At 42.0% G+C, this 16,196-nt stretch overlaps 1 protein-coding gene across 1 annotated transcript in view; it reads left to right on the top strand.

Moving 5' to 3' along the window:
• The window catches only part of CACNG2 (calcium voltage-gated channel auxiliary subunit gamma 2), a 468,811-nt gene extending 455,408 nt beyond the window's left edge, over positions 1 to 13,403 (top strand). The window contains exons 3-4 of the mRNA XM_030220626.1: positions 10,015 to 10,155; positions 12,746 to 13,403. Of these exons, the coding sequence (XP_030076486.1) occupies positions 10,015 to 10,155; positions 12,746 to 13,281 (677 nt within the window). The 3' untranslated portion in view covers positions 13,282 to 13,403. The remainder of the gene's footprint in view (positions 1 to 10,014; positions 10,156 to 12,745) is intronic.
• Positions 13,404 to 16,196: the final 2,793 nt, after the last annotated feature.

The following is a 16,196-nucleotide window of genomic DNA, read 5'->3' as shown; positions in this document are numbered from 1 at the left end:
CTGACTGGAAATCACTCCTGCCCCACCTAGTGGAAACCATGGAGACCCCTGATAGGTCCTGAGGTGGAGTTGGGGGGCAGGGTGCTTTTGGTGGGAGGGTGCCTTGAGGAGGTGCTCTCAAGGGATATCTTATTGCTGGGGGAAGGGGGCTGACATCAAGAATTTTAATTCCAGCCTATTTAAGAGGATCCTGGGAGCATCGGGCTGTGGGTTAATAGTGTAGCTTACAAGGTTGATCAGAAATTGCATTATTCATATACCATGGGAGTTTTACTAACCTATGGTATTGAGTTTTATAACAAGAAATGACTCCTCCAGTGAAATCAGCAGCAATAAAACTAGATATTTTATCTTAGCTTAGCAACTCCCCCCAATCACTTACAGGAAATGGCTGAAATAAAACAAAAGCACTGGCCAATTTTAGCTTCAGTGTCAGAGATTACTGCTTACAATTTTAACTTAAGTGAAGGTAATTTAAACAAGAAAACCATTAGGTTTACAAAAATATAACATAATTGACTTGAAAATAGCACCACCATCAAATCTGTTAGAACACTCAAAAGAGAAGAAATTTTGAGTTACATTCAGGTACAGTACATATTTTCTTATCTCTGGAAGGCTTACAATCTGAGGGGCTTTTTTTTACTAAAGCTTAGCATGTGCTAACAAATATTAGTATATGCTAAGTGCCACATGGCCCATAGGTATAAAATAGGATGCACAGCATTTAGCACACACTAAGCTTTAGTAAAAGGCCTTTGAGGCAAGGGAAGGTTAAGTAACTTGCCAAAGATCAGAAGGAGCCACAGCAGTGGCGTAGCCAATGGTGGGCTTGGATGGGCCCAGGCCCACCCACTTTGGGCTCAGGCCCACCCAGTAGCAGCATACCTATGACGTGGCTGGCAGGGATCTCCAAGCCCCACCAGCCGAAAACTCCCAACAAGTGTCCCTCCTTCATACCTTGTAAGTAGCATGTTTAAACTTGTACAGCGCTGCATAACCCTGGCAGCGCTATAGAAATGCTCAGTAGTAGTAGTAGTAGTAGTAGCAGATCTTCGCCTGCAGTGAGCAGTGACATACATACTGCTCGCACCGGCCCCACAGCCTTCCTTCTGATGTATTTCTGCCTAGGCGGAAACTGGAAGCTGCATCAGCGGGAAGGGTGTGGGGCCAACATGAGCAGTGTGTATTAGTTGCTGCTCGCTGCTGGTGAAAATCTGCTATTTAAAAGGTATATGGGAGAGGGGGTATGTTTGAGAGACCATATAGCATGTAGGCGAAAGAAGGAGAGACCAAATCACCTGTGGGACATGACAAGGTTCTTCTGCCCACCCATCCTGGGCCCATGCCCACCCAAAATTGGGTGTCTGGCTATGCCCCTGAGCCACAGTAGGATTTGAATTAGACTTCCCTGGTTCTCAGCCTGCTGCTAATCCTTTACTCTTCCTTACTTGGAACTTTTGAAAGCAGTGAAAGCCTAAAGCTAAGCTCTTCTGAATTTTATATTATCACATTTGTGTTTTGGATTGTTTTGATAAATTCTAAACTGCTTTCTTCTCTGTGTGTCCCCCTTTCTTAATAGATTTCTAGACCTCTTTCTATCTATTTTTTTTTAAACTTCCTTTTCTCTGAATTAGAGATCTGGTTTCTATAAGTTCTATATTTCTGTCCTCTGACTTTATAGTCCTTCCCTGCCCACCGTTCTCCCACCCACCCCTAGGCTAGCTCTTTCTATATAGGAAAACCAGGAGGCAATTATCTTCACTGAATATCTTAACATAGTACATGTCATACCTGTGAAACATATCAACATATCTTTTATTCAATGCAATATTGTGGTGCCTTAGTCCTAAGACAAACCATCTGGTACCTTACAGTTGCCCCATCTGTCTCCAAATATTAGCTATGAAAGATGAAATCAACAACTCAAGAAGGAATTGGCTACAATCAAGGAAGAAGCTGAAATCAAGGAAGCATCTAGGACTACCCAATTCCCAGTCAAATTAATACCAGCACTACCACAGAGAATAAAGCACAAAAGGAATAGATGGGTTCAAGTAGACTATGACCTGTGATTGCATTCACCCTCTGAGCCTCTACCCCTGTATAATTCCTTTGCTGCATTGGAGCATCATGAAACTCAGAAAAGAAGTGTTGAGGAGAAACCAGATGCAAGCAATATGACTCCATCCAAAAGACACCTTCAAAACAATGATAGATTGCCTCAAAGGAGAAAACTCTTACTGCTAAAAGACTCCATCATAAAAGGCATTAATTTAGGAGCACAGTTCAAGGGTCCCAATCTAGTGAAATGCCTTCCAGGATCCTCAGCTTCCCAAAAGTACCAACCAAATACTGAATGTGATCCAAGAAGATAGTAAGGATTCTAATACTGATATTGTAATCCACCTGGGGACAAATGACCTGGCCAACAATAGCAGGTTTGGAGCACAGAGAGCATTCAAGAAACTTGGGGAGGGACTCAAGCTTTTGGTTAGGACTGCAGCTTTTTCTGAAGTTATCCCTACCAAGCTTGAAGCTTGGTTTAAAGAAGAAGGTTTCAAATACATAGGAGAATGGGGCAGTACATGGCAAAATCACAGGCTGCACTGTAATGATGGGCTACATCTTTCTGTGATGAGAAAAAGGATCCTTGAGGAGAAATTCAGATGGCATGTTTCTAGACATTTAAACTAGAGGGTGGGGGTGACAATTGGAAGACAGGGAATTCAGAGAGTCACCCCCAGCAAATCATGACAGCAGCGGGGTTTGTAACCATCTAAACACACGTAATAACACATGGAAAACAATGAGCACAAATGCTCGTAGCCTAAGTAAAAAGGTTCAACACTTGCAAGCCCTAATGTTTGAAGAAGACTTGGATATTGTTGCTATTACAGAGACATGGTTCAATGACTCACATGAATGGGATGTGACCATACCAGGTTATAATCTTTTTTAGGAAGGACAGACAGGGCTGAAGAGGTGAAGGAGTGGAGCTGTATGTGAAAAATAATAATAATATCAGAGCGACTGAAATGCAGGGGGCTTGGGGAAAGGAAGAAGCTATATGGATTGTTCTGGAAAGAGAAGATGGAACCTGCATCTACACGGGTGTCATCTACAGACTTCCAGTACAAATGGAGAAGCTGGACAAGGATCTGATCAAAGATATCCATAAGCTTGGTATGAAAGGGGAGGTGCTGTTGCTGGGAGATTTCAACTTGCCTGATGTGGATTGGAACATCCCATCAGCAGAATCAGAAAGAAGTAGAGATCTTGGATGCATGTCAAATCGCCTTGCTCAGACAAATGGTGATGGAGCCCATGAGGGAAGGGTCGACGCTGGATCTAGTGCATACAAATGGAGGCAGTGTTTCCTTGTGGGTACCCACCTAGGCAATAGTGATCTTCACACGACATGGCTTGATATAAGAGCAAAACCGGAGTGCATCTGCACAAAACTCAAAGTACTGGATTTCAGATGGGCTGATTTTGGCAAAATGGGGGAATACCTGATGATGGAGCTGATGGCATGGGTAGGCACAGGTGAAGTAGAAACACAGTGGTCCAAGCTAAAAGCTTCAGTTTGTGGTATTGTTTAAAGTGCAAGGAAACTGCAGAGGAGGCAACATTACCCAGCAGTTGTTACGATGTGAGCAAAGAACCATTTTTAGGTGGAATACGGTAGAGCCAGGGGGTTTGAATAAGGAAGTTGAGTGGCTACAGCTTTGAGTAGGTGGGGCTGGATGGTATGGTGTTTGATTAGGTTTTAAGCCAGCTTTCACAGCGCATGGGCCAGGGTTTGGTAGGCAGATGTGAGGTGGAAGTGGAATCCCCACCGTCTTGCAGCCATAAGGGATTTACAAGTTTACACAGTGAGTAAAATGTTAATGTATTAGCATAAGTTATTGAGAGGGGTTTTGGATAGATTTGTGAGCACTTTTGCATGTTTGTTTGTGTAGGACCCGACTCCTGATGACGCGGATGTAGCGAAACACAGGCTGTGTAGAGTCTGGGGTATATCGGATGACTGTAAGAGTTTCAAGCACATCACATGAGTGGAAGTGGATTGACCACAGGAGTGGAGAACTCTAAGCAAATGTTTGCATTTTCGTTTGGAATTCCTGGGACCCAGCACACATGAAAAGGATTGGATTTTGTGTAGTGCTGTGACTATGATGGGAGTTTAAAGCAACAAGCACACCCTAGGGGGTAGTGCAGCACTAAAATTAGATGAACTTTTTGAACTTGCAGTGCAGTGCTGTGACCAGTATGGAAGATTAAAGCAACAGGCACACCCCGTGGGGGCAGTGCAGTATTAGCATCAGAGGAACTTTTTGAACAAATATCCTGCTGAGGTTACTGGGCATTTTGAACAGTTATGATAAAACATGTATTAGTGGGTTTGCTCCATTAAGGTTTTATTGTGAAATGTGTATGAGTGTACATTTGTAAGTGAGTGTGCATGAGTGTGTATGAAGGAATGATATGTTAAGGTATTAGGTTTTGTAAGTAAATAAATAATAAAGGTATTTTCTAAAAATGAATTAACTGGCAGAGAGATTTATTAATATTTAGGGAACTGTTTACTAAGGTGCGCTAGCATTTTTACCGCGCGCTAAGATTACCATACACTAAACGCTAGAGACACCCATATACTCCTATTGGCATCTCTAGCATTAGTGCACCTATGGTGTAGCTTAGTATACAAGTCCCTTGGTAAATGTCCAGCAGTGCACAGGTTTCAGCAAACAGTAAAAAGTCTCTGCAAACAGCACTTAATCTGGTATGTGACGTTCCAAATGAAATTGGGTCCATTCCAGTAGGAATGAGCCCAATGGTCATGGGATTCCTACTGGAATGGGCTCAATTTCATTAGGAACTTCGCATACCAAACAAGTGCTGTTTGCAGACACTTTTTATTGTTTGCTGAAACCTGTACACTGCTGGAGATTTATTAACTATTAATAAAGAGAGAGAGGTGTTGAATGGTTTTCTATGCCTTTAATGAAGAGACTAAGCTCCGAGGGTCATGTACCTGGAGTTCTTTCAAGCTTTTTCCTTCCACACTTTTTATCTCCTACAAAAGATCACTTCTTTGGGAGTTAAATTTTTTGTATACATTTTGGCAAATTTTAATTAATAAACAATCAACAAAAAATTTCCACACAAAGTGATGTGCTAAATAAATTAGTTCAAAGCAAATGATTTCAAATGTTATCATATGTTTTAGAAAGTGCTCAACTGTATTCTATAGGACAATCACAGACTCACTGGTCTTGACATATAATCATTGCACATTTTTATGTTTTCATTGTGTGTCAATCAAATCAGCGTGCCTTTTTTTATTATTATTTATAAAAGTTTCATACTTAGCTTCTTAGGTCCCTCGGATCTGGGTCCCGACATAGATCGTGTTTCGCTGAAGCTTCATCAAGGAACCCAACTTAGTCCTTGTTAACATCATGAACATCCCTAAAAACACAAAGTAGAGTCAATATCATGCTAAACCCTAAAGTTGGATTTTAAAATACATCTGGCCGTCTTCAAATCTAGGTTAAAAGCCCACCTTTTTGATGCTGCTTTAACTCCTAACCCTTACTCATTTGTTCAGTACCCATATTGTATCATTCCCAACTTAGTAATTCCCTTATCTCTTGTCTGTCCTAATTAGATTGTAAGCTCTGTCGAGCAGACACTGTCTCTTTATGTCCAGTGTGCAGTGCTGCGCATGTCTAGTAGCACTATAGAAATGATAAGTAGTAGTATTATCTAAACTCCTCTCAAAACGAGAATGGGATCAACATACCTCACATTAAACTGACAAAAACCATCTGGGCTAATCGGAAGTGTAGACCCCTCCTACTTTTAAAGACTGGGGATGTCACCACGCCAGAAAGACAAGGTTGTGGAATCAAAGGTGTACCCAGAACAATTGACTTAATAAATTTAAAAGGTTTTGCGTTCACAAATAAGCCCACCATTCGAACTCCCGATTCATGCCATCTGGCTCCACTGTTTTCCACTTATAGATCCAAAACTGTTCATGACTCCACAACTATTTGGCAACATTACCATCCCACCCACCGTCCCTTGATTTTTCCAGTATAACAAACTTCAAATCTGTTTCTGCATGTTGGGTGTCCGTCCAATGTTGATCTTAACAAGGACTAAGAGGCCCTTTTATAAAGGCGTGTTAGGTACTATGCGTGTGCAGCAAATGCCTAAACACAAGTACCGCCAGGCTACCGTGCCTCCCTGGTGGTAATTTTAGATTTTCTGCGTGCCCATAATGCCTGGGTGATTTATTTATTTATTTACTGTGTTGTTTCCAATGGTAATTAGCAGTTGGCGTGCGCTGACCGGTCACCGCATGTGTATCGTGTGAGCTCTTACCACTATATCAATGGGTGGCATTAAGGACTCAGGCCAGTTTGGGATGTGCACCAGTTTCAGTTTTACCACATGCCCTTTTCCCGTCCCATTAAAAAAAAGCCCTTTTTTGCAGATACGGTAAAAACTGGCCCGGCGTGCGCCTAATACACGAGCCTACGCTACCACCACTTAGTAAAAAGACCCCTAAGTTGGAGTCCTTAATAAAGCTTCAGCAAAACTTGCTGTTTATTGTTGCCTGTGTTGATACCAGTGGTGTAGCAAGGGTGGGGCGGTGGAAGGGCCGACGAGATGATTGTCTTCTTTTACAGCAGTGCAGAGTCGCGCGAGGTGCCAGGTGGACGGAGCTGGTAGACAGATGGGACTGGGTCGGAGGGTGCCGTGTTGCCCTGCAGCCGGGGGGGGGGGTGTGCGCAGCAGCGATCCGTCCCGGGTGGCAGTGAACCACAGAACGCCACTGGTTGATACTGCAGAGTGTTTTCTCCTGTTTTCTTGCGGGCACACATCTCTTGTGCCTGCTGACATATACTAGAGGGCAGGCACAAGTTATTGCATAGATGACATATGGCGGGGCATTATATATATGGCACCCAAATTTAGGTGCTGAACAAAAGCCACACTCAGCGCTATTCCATAAAAGGTGCTCCAAGTTAGGTGCCTTTTATAGAATAGCATGTACCTCCGGGATCCATGCCCAGCTTTTATGAGCGAGCATTTACTCCAACTAAATGCTGGTGTAAATCCTGGCGTGTAAGTTAGACGCGGAACCCCCCCCCCAAAAAAAAAAATTCTACAATGCCACTGACCCATTCGTGTCCCTCCTGTAGCCACATCCCTTTTTTAGTTGACGCCATAGGATTTACAGGTGCATTTGCAAGAAAGTTGAAATAGTTTGTGATCTAATTATTGATATGAAGTTGGATATTTTATGTGTCACAGAATGTTGGATGTCTGTTAAAGTAATGCAGTTGCTGAATTAGCCCACTTTAAAGATAATATAGAAATAAAACAAAAGAAAGGAAAATAAGATGATACCTTTTTTATTGGACCTAACAGTACATTTTTTGACAAGCTTTCAAAGACACAGTTTTCTTTATTCAGTCAGTTATGAGCAAAACTGGCTGAATAATATAGATAGATAGATAGATAGATAGATAGATAGATAGATAGATAGATAGATAGATAGATAGATAGATAGATACAGGAAAAACAATCTATTGACAGTCTGAGGGAGAGGAAGGGGTGAAGGGAAGGAGGAGTGACAGAGATAAACAGGGAGAGGTGGATGGGTAAACCCAAGGTGACAAAGTAGTATAATTTTATGGTTTATAATGTGATAGGAAACTCAGATCCTTTTTAGGTCCTCTCTGGTTGGTGCCAACATATTTCATCATTTTAACTTCAAAGGTCTTACTTTCATGGACTGTTTGCCTTTTAAAATGTACTAACAAAAGGTCAAAGCAGTTTACAAATGTTAAATTATAGATAAAATGTTAAGGAACGTCAGTTAAAACAGGAAAGAACACGCACTCATATGAAGTATATATGTTTATGCACTCCTACCCTAGCTGAAATAATATTTAAGTACCTCTCTGACCTCATGTGCAACTTTCTTTAAATTAGTCCCCTTATTTTCAAACTCCTCTTACTCTCTTACTTATCTTATCTCTTACTTACTCATCTTTGCTTATACCCTACTCTGTCTATTAAAATGTTCTATTACGTACTGTGTTGACATTGTAAGTAGTGTACTATGCCATACTATGTATTGTTATTTGAATATTTTTACTGCTGTAATTGTCTATTGCTTATGTTTGATTTATTCTTACTGTACACGGCCTTCAGTGAATTCCTTCAAAAGAGGCGGTAAAAATATCCTAATAAATAAATAAAATTAATGGTCTATGTCGGGACCCAGATCTGAGTGACCTAAGAAGCTAAGTACAAAACTTTTATAAATCAAAATAATTCAAAAAAGGGCACACTGATTTGATTGACACACATTGAAAATATAGAAATGTGTAATGATTATATGTCAAGTCTGTGATCATCCTATAGAAAACAGATAAGCACTTTCTAAAATATATGATAACATTTGAAATCATTTGCTTTGAACTAATTTATTTATTTAGTTCAGGTAGTTATTTCCTCCTAATATTCAGTGGTGGTTTCTCCAAAAATTTTAATTTATACCAATTAATGCCTGATTATCAGTGCTAATTGACTCATTTAGCAATTAAATTGGGTGTGTGCCCATATTCGCAGGCAATTTTGAGCACCGTGTATAGAACTAGAGCGCCGGTGTGCAATAATTATAATGAGTTCGCTGGCTAATACTTCCATGCCTACTCTACACTCATACCACACCCCCAAATAGAAAAATTCTTTAAAAATTCAATAACACATAGTTCAGAGGTCCTTTTAATAAGCTGTGGCAAAATGGGGCCAGCGCTGGTGTCAGCGTGTGTTTTGACGCATACTGAGGCCCCCTTTTACCACAGAGGGTAAAAGGCTGGGTTTTTAAAAAAGAATTGGCCACGCGGCCAGTTCAGGGGTGAGCACTTATCGCCAGCCATTGAGGTGGTGGTAAGGGCTCCTGCGCTAACCCAGAGGTAACTGGGCAGCGTGCAGCACTGCCCAATTACCGCCGGGTAAACGCCAGCACTACAAAAAATATAAATATTTTTGTAGCACCAGGCTGCTGTGGTAGCCCAGCAGTACTTCCAGTTTAGCGAGCAGTAAGCCAACATTGGACTTACCACTGCTTAGTAAAAAAAACCTTAGTGTGTGTAAACAGGGAAAATGTCTCAAAACACTTTAAAGCTCTGTGTGGAAGCCTGATTTTATGTGTTAATCGCACATTAATGTGGAAATTCTGTATACTGTGCCTAACGTCAGGTGCTACTTCCATGCTGAGTTTTCAGGGCAGGAAAGCATTCTAATGGATGCAAGGTGTCGGAATGGGTAAGGAATGGCAGATCCATGCAAAAACATACTTATGCACCCATTTGTAGAATAGCACCTAAGTGCTTCTGTGTGGATGTATAAAGGGGGCGTAATGATGGGAGGGACATGGGTGGGTTGGGGGGGGGGGGGTTCCCTTAAGATGTGTGCAGTGTTATATAATACTGTGGAGCTATGTCTAACTTGTACACCAGGATTTACACCTCGTTTCAGTTGATGTAAATCCTCGTGCCCAAAGTTAAGCACGGATCCCGCGCTGCTATGTGCTATTCTATAACGGACACCCATCCAGAATGGCCGGTATAGAATACCATACAGCTCTGATTTTTTTTTGGCACTGAATTTTGAGTGCCATATACAGAATCCAGCCTTAAGTGCCTAGCACACTTTAGTGAAAAAAAAAAGAAGCCTCTTTGTCTTTTTCCCTTCCGTTAGGACACTCTTAAACTCTCTTCCTTTTTTGTTGTTGTTGTTAGAAACCGGATACTGAGCTTGATAGACACTGTCTGTCCCAGTATGGCGATGCTTATGTTCTTATATTCTTTCGTTCTATCATTATTTTCCAAACTTGTATAAACATAGATATTGTGTACAAACACGTGATTGTGGACTTTTATTTCTCCCCCCTCTCATCTCATCCTCTCTCTCTTGCAGGGGCTGTAAGAGCATCTAGTATCTTCCCTATCCTGAGCGTGATCCTGCTATTTATGGGTGGACTCTGCATCGCGGCCAGTGAATTCTACAAGACGCGACACAACATCATTCTTAGCGCTGGCATCTTCTTCGTCTCTGCAGGTAAAAGGAAGGAGAGGAGTTAGGGCTGTTTGGTAGGAGCTTCTCTAGATGAGGAGACTGGAGCTAGAGAAGGGACTGCAAGCTGCCCAAGGCTGGAGAAGAGTTAGGGAAGATAGGCATTGAGAAGGTGCCCCAGAATCATAAGGGAGCTTTTCCAGATCTAGGAAGTGAACTGTCCAGGGGAAGAGGTGGAGTCAGAAAACTGCCCAGAAAGTATCAATAAGGCACGGGAAAAGCAGGGGATAGACTGTATGGCAGGGCTTTATTTGGGGTGAAACATCCTGCAATACAGTTCCACTGCTTCATTTTAGACTCCAGCGCCAGAGCAGCAGGGATGTTCTGTTCCATCCCCTCCCTTCCAAGCAGCTTGTAGAAAAGTTGTTGTTATTGTTATTATTATTATTAGAATCTTGATATAATGCCTTTCTTTGGTACAGCTAGGTTTGCCAACTTTGTGACAGAGAAAAACCCGACACCTGCCCCATTTCATGCCCTCCTTTGCCCCGCCCCATGCCCCACCCCGTCTCGTGCCATACCTATTGTCGTAGCCTACTCTCAATGCCTTTATCCCTATTCATTCCCCCCTCCCCAGTATCTGCCCTCTGTGTCCCTACCTTCCCCATGTTCAGTATCTGCCCTCTCAAAGTCCCTGACCTCCCTTTGTTTCCAGCATTTTCCCCATGTCCCTATTCCTCCCTTTTCCAGTAGGCTATTCTATGTCCCTGTCCCTATACTACCTCCATGCCCATCATCTCTTTTCTGTGTCCCTGTTCCTCTCCCTTCCTCCTATTCAACCACCCTGGGGCCAACATCTCTCCATATCTCTCCCCTGTCATCCCCCCCCCCACCATGGTCTGCTGGCATTTCTCCCTCCCTAGGTCCTGTGTCTCACCCCCTCTCCAGCCCCCCCCCCCAACTGGTCTTTCTCTCTTCACCCCCTCCTGGCCCCACCCCTCAGTCTAGCATCTCTCCCTTCCCTCAATCTGGCTTCTCTCTCTCTCTTTCCCCTCCCTAGGTGGATCCAGCATTTCAGTTTCCGTCTCACTCCCACATAGCAGATTCAGCATCTCTTCCTCTCCCCCCCCCCCCCCCCCCCCCAGCCTTTCCCTGATGGATCCTGCATCTCTCACTCCCCTTGATAAGTTCAGCATTCCTTAAGTCCCTCTCCCTTCCTTTCCCAGTCCAGACAGCATCTGTCTCGCTGACCCCCCCCCCCCCCTCCCTCAGTGGGTCCTACTTTCCAGTATCTCTCTCCCTCTCCCCGTATACCTCCCAGGTTCTGTAAGTGCCTTTGCTGACAAGTGACACAGCTGTAGTGATTCAAGCAAGCAGCCTCTGCCTGCATTTGGGGCCTTCTACTGGCCGTGTCCCACCTCTTACTCTTTGACATGACTTTCTGTAGTCACACGGGTGGGATGCAGCCAAGGAAAGGCCTCGAATGCAACCAGATGTTGCTTGCTCGAATCACTGTGGCTGTGTTGCTTGTCAGCAAAGGCACTTTCAGGACCTGGGAAGTGCACGGGGAGAGGGAGAGGCACTGGATGAACTGGGAGGGGTGGGGGCAGGTGGTGACAGAGGCAACAAGAAGAAACATTGCACCGGGAGAGGGAGACGCTGAAATGCCTGAGCATCAAGCGCAAAAAAAGTGATTGTTTATTGCCGGTTTTGAGGGTCTGTCAGCAGCCGGCCTAGCCATTAAAATACCGGCCAGGCCAGCTGAAAACCAGCTAGTTGGCAACGCTAGGTGCAGTCAAATTCAGAGAAGGGAGTGAGGGTGGAACAGACAGAGCTGGGAAGGGCCATTCTGCTCCTTAATCCAAACCCTCTTCTCCTGTTGAGTGTAAGGAATATGTTATTGTATATGTGTGTGAGAGAGAAAGTGTTTATGTCTTTTAAAGAGTGACAGTGTGCACCTAGTTCTGGGCCTACCCTCTCCCTCCTCCACAGTTCCATTTCCTTTTTGTCTGCAACATTGTAATGGTCACATTTAGAAGAAAGGATATGCCATCTAGTATGGTGCTGGTGAGCTTGAGTACATGAAGCATGACATGCATTTTTGTATTTTATTGTTAAAATGAAAATCTGGAGCTGATATCAATAAAGATACCATTTTCTTGACATGCAGAGGAAGGGAACAAGGAATTAGAGGCAGGGAAGGAAGTTATCAAGTCTCCACTCTGACTGAATAGTTTAGCAGTCCTCATTATCTGCTATCTGAATGCAACTCACCTGCATGATTTTGGTTCAGTTTTGATTTCCTAACTGTCAAACCAACTGAAACTGATTTCAATACTGTTCATGGAAGAAAAAGCAGGATCACAAGTACCAGAATGTACTGGAATGGGTGTTAAGTAAACAGGATGTCCAAATATTTATTTATTATAAAATCAGTAACCTGAGCTCAACTGGTAGAATTTGAATTGTTTGTGTGTGTTTATAAGTGTTTGTATGTTTGTATGCACATACACATACACACACACACTTAAACACACACACATATATAGAGTATATATATGTATATTAATAAAACATTTTTGATGTGTATTTTTTTTTTGTTTCATCCCCCTTCTCTACCTTTCTTGCCCTTCAGGTTTGAGTAATATTATTGGGATCATTGTGTATATATCGGCCAATGCTGGGGATCCTTCAAAGAGCGACTCCAAAAAGAACAGCTATTCCTATGGCTGGTCTTTCTACTTTGGAGCCCTGTCCTTCATTATTGCAGAGATGGTAGGAGTACTGGCAGTCCACATGTTTATCGACAGGCACAAACAGCTTCGTGCCAGTGCCCGCACCACGGACTACCTCCAGTCCTCTGCCATCACCCGCATCCCCAGCTACCGTTATCGCTACCAGAGACGCAGTCGCTCCAGCTCCCGATCCACTGAGCCTTCGCACTCCAGGGATGCCTCACCCGTTGGGATCAAAGGATTCAACACCCTTCCTTCAACAGAGATATCGATGTACACACTGACCAGGGACCCCCTGAAGGTAGCCACCACCCCCACAGCCACCTACAATTCCGACAGGGATAACAGTTTCCTTCAGGTGCACAACTGTATTCAGAAAGATAACAAGGACTCTCTTCACACCAACACAGCCAACCGTCGAACAACTCCAGTATGAGCAGAGAATAAAAAAAATACAAAACAAAAGAACAACCCATCAATGAGAAGACAAAAAAGAATTAAAAAAAAAAAAGAAATAAAGGAACCTTCTAAATGCAAACTAATGATAAGAAGAAAACAACAAAGAACAAATGAAAAACAAACACAACAAAAAAAACAGAAAAATTGAAAAAAGAAAGATAAAAAAATAGAAAATAAATTAAATGGAAAAATGCATGAATTCCCATGTACCATTATTTTAAGAATTCATTTAATAAAAACAAAGTCAAACGGGAACCAAGAAAAAAAAAGGGATGGGTATTTTTTTTTCTCAATTTTAACTGAAATTAAAGCTCATAAACCTCTGTAGATTGGAAAAGGATAATGGTTACAAATGCTGCAACGAGTTTGAAAAAGAATGGATTGTTTATTTTTGTTTGAATTTTTTTATTTTTTATTTTTTTAAAGTTATAAATAAATGTAAATATATAGTGGATTACTTGCAAGATGAGCTAGTACTCTTTCTTTCTTATTTTTCCAGCTTCAAACTGTGAAAACAAACAACAACAATTTAAAAAAATAGCAGGGAAACTTGTAAAAACCGGGGAGGGGAAAAAAACACCAAAAAAATAGGGCTTGGCAGAGACAAAGCAAAAATGATTTGTAATTGTACAAGTGAAAAATTGTTTTCTTATATTGGGGTGGGGAATGCTGCTGCTGTGATGCATAACAGACAGAGAAACAAATATATATATATTTATACACATACACACACATGCATACTCACACATTTTCATATAAATTTACAAATATATATATACCATCATACACAGACATATACACATAAGCCACATACATTCTACACACACATACTTATATGTGTGTGTGTGTGTATGTATGTGTAGAAAAGACATATGAACACATCATGCATGCTGCCACCCACATATTCATTCAGAGATATCCACAGCTGCAAAAAAAAAAAAAAAAGCCTTTAATCATACCAGTTAGTAACAAAGGACCTTCAGCTCTCTTGATGTAAGCAAACACTTGTAAGTAAACAAAAGGGCCCTTTTATTAAAGGTACTAAAATCTAGGCTTAGTGCACTGTAATGCGGGCCTTGTCCCGCGTGCTAAGCCCAGATGTAATGCTGCACTTTAGGACATTTCTTATTGTGCTTTCATTTACCCCATTTGCGCAGGGAACCTGCAAAAAATGACTGCTGAGCACTTATTACCTCCTATTTGGGAGGTGCTAAGTGCTCCTGCATTAACTCTGTGTTATCCAGTTAGCACACACTAATCAGAACATGCTAGATAAATTAACGTACGAATGCCCATTCCATGCCCTCTCAGAAAAAAAAAATTTTCAATCATTAACACAGGGTTTAGCATGCGGATACAGGGAAAATACTGCAAAATGTATTTAATGTATTTATGCTGTACCCTGTTTTTACGCAAAACACGTGTTGAAGGCTTAATGCCTTTTAGTAAAAGGGCCCCTAAATTAGGTGAGAATTTCATGACACCTATGGGTGGTTCTTCAGGTGTAAGCGAATGATGTTCTAGAGGTTGTGACTGGAAAACATTTCCCACACAATCCTCCTCTGTCTGTATTTTCATCTTTCACTGTGAGTGACAACAGGATGCAGGGAGAAACTTGGAGGAGGGCAACAGAGGAGGGGATGCAGAAGGGGGAGAGAAAATTGGGAAGGAAGGCAAGAGAAGGAGATGAAAGAAAGGAGAAGCGAATAGAAGTTGAGAAAGAGAAAAGGAGAATTTGAAAGAGATGAAAGAAAATGAAAATAGAAAACAAGACGGTGGAAGATGAATTTTGAGATAGCCAAGAGAGATGAAGTGAAAAGATTCTTTTCTCTGATACTATAAGTGAACATAGTGGTAGGAAAAACTAATGATTTGGAGCCAGTTGTGACAGAAAATTCTGTGGCCTTACAAGTCAGCAAACCAAATTCATATAGGGCATATGGTGAATGATTAGGGTCTCTTCCGGGGAAATGATGACTTTCTCACTAATTCCAGCTGGGATCAGTTCGTCTAGGTTAGAGGGAGCCAAACAAGTTATTCTACTTTTATGAGCTACTACAAGATTTAAAATTTCATCACGGGTACAATCTGAATTTTTACTGCTTGTTTATCTGGGAGAGCCTGGCTCTTCCCTTCCAGGACCAGAAGCATTCATACCCTCAAATTCTATACATGGCACCTAAAGTTGGACATGCAAATGCATGACCAAGTATAGAATAGGGTCAGTTATATGTGCAACATAATTAGCTAATGGGCGCTAAATTGGCATTTAATTGGAGATAAGTACAAATAATTTGATACTAACAAGCACTAATTGGCACTAATTAGCAGTTGTACACATAGGGAGTCTTTTACAAAGACACACTAACGTTTTGTGTGCGAGCTAATGATTAGCACACACTAAACGCTAGAGATGCCCATAGGAATATATGGGTATCTCTAGCATTTAGCGCATATTTATTTTTAACGTGTACTAAAAACACTAGCGCGCCTTTGTAAAAGGACCCCATAATGACTTATGCCCCATTCTGTAAACTAAGCACCTAAGGGGCCCTTTCACAAAGGCGCCCTGAAAATGGCCTGCGGTAATGCAGAGGTGTGTTTTGGCCACACGCAGAATCATTTTTCAGCGCAGCTATAAAAAATGCCTTTTTTAAAATTTTTGCCAAAAATGGACATGCGGCAAAATGAAAATTGCCGTGCGTCCATTTTGGGTCTGAGACCTTACTGCCAGCCATTGACCTCGCTGTAAAGTCTCATGTGGTAACCGGGCGGTAATGACCTACGCGTGTCAAATGCCACTTGGCGCGTGCCCAATAGGCAAGTCTGAAAATAAAAATGATTTCTGGACGCGAATATCGGATGCGCGCCAAAAAATGAAATTACTGCAAG

This window comes from Microcaecilia unicolor, chromosome 1, assembly GCF_901765095.1.
Source record: "Microcaecilia unicolor chromosome 1, aMicUni1.1, whole genome shotgun sequence".
NCBI lineage: Eukaryota > Metazoa > Chordata > Amphibia > Gymnophiona > Siphonopidae > Microcaecilia > Microcaecilia unicolor.
Note: the sequence above shows the minus strand (reverse complement) of the source record. Positions and strands in the feature narration are given on the sequence as shown.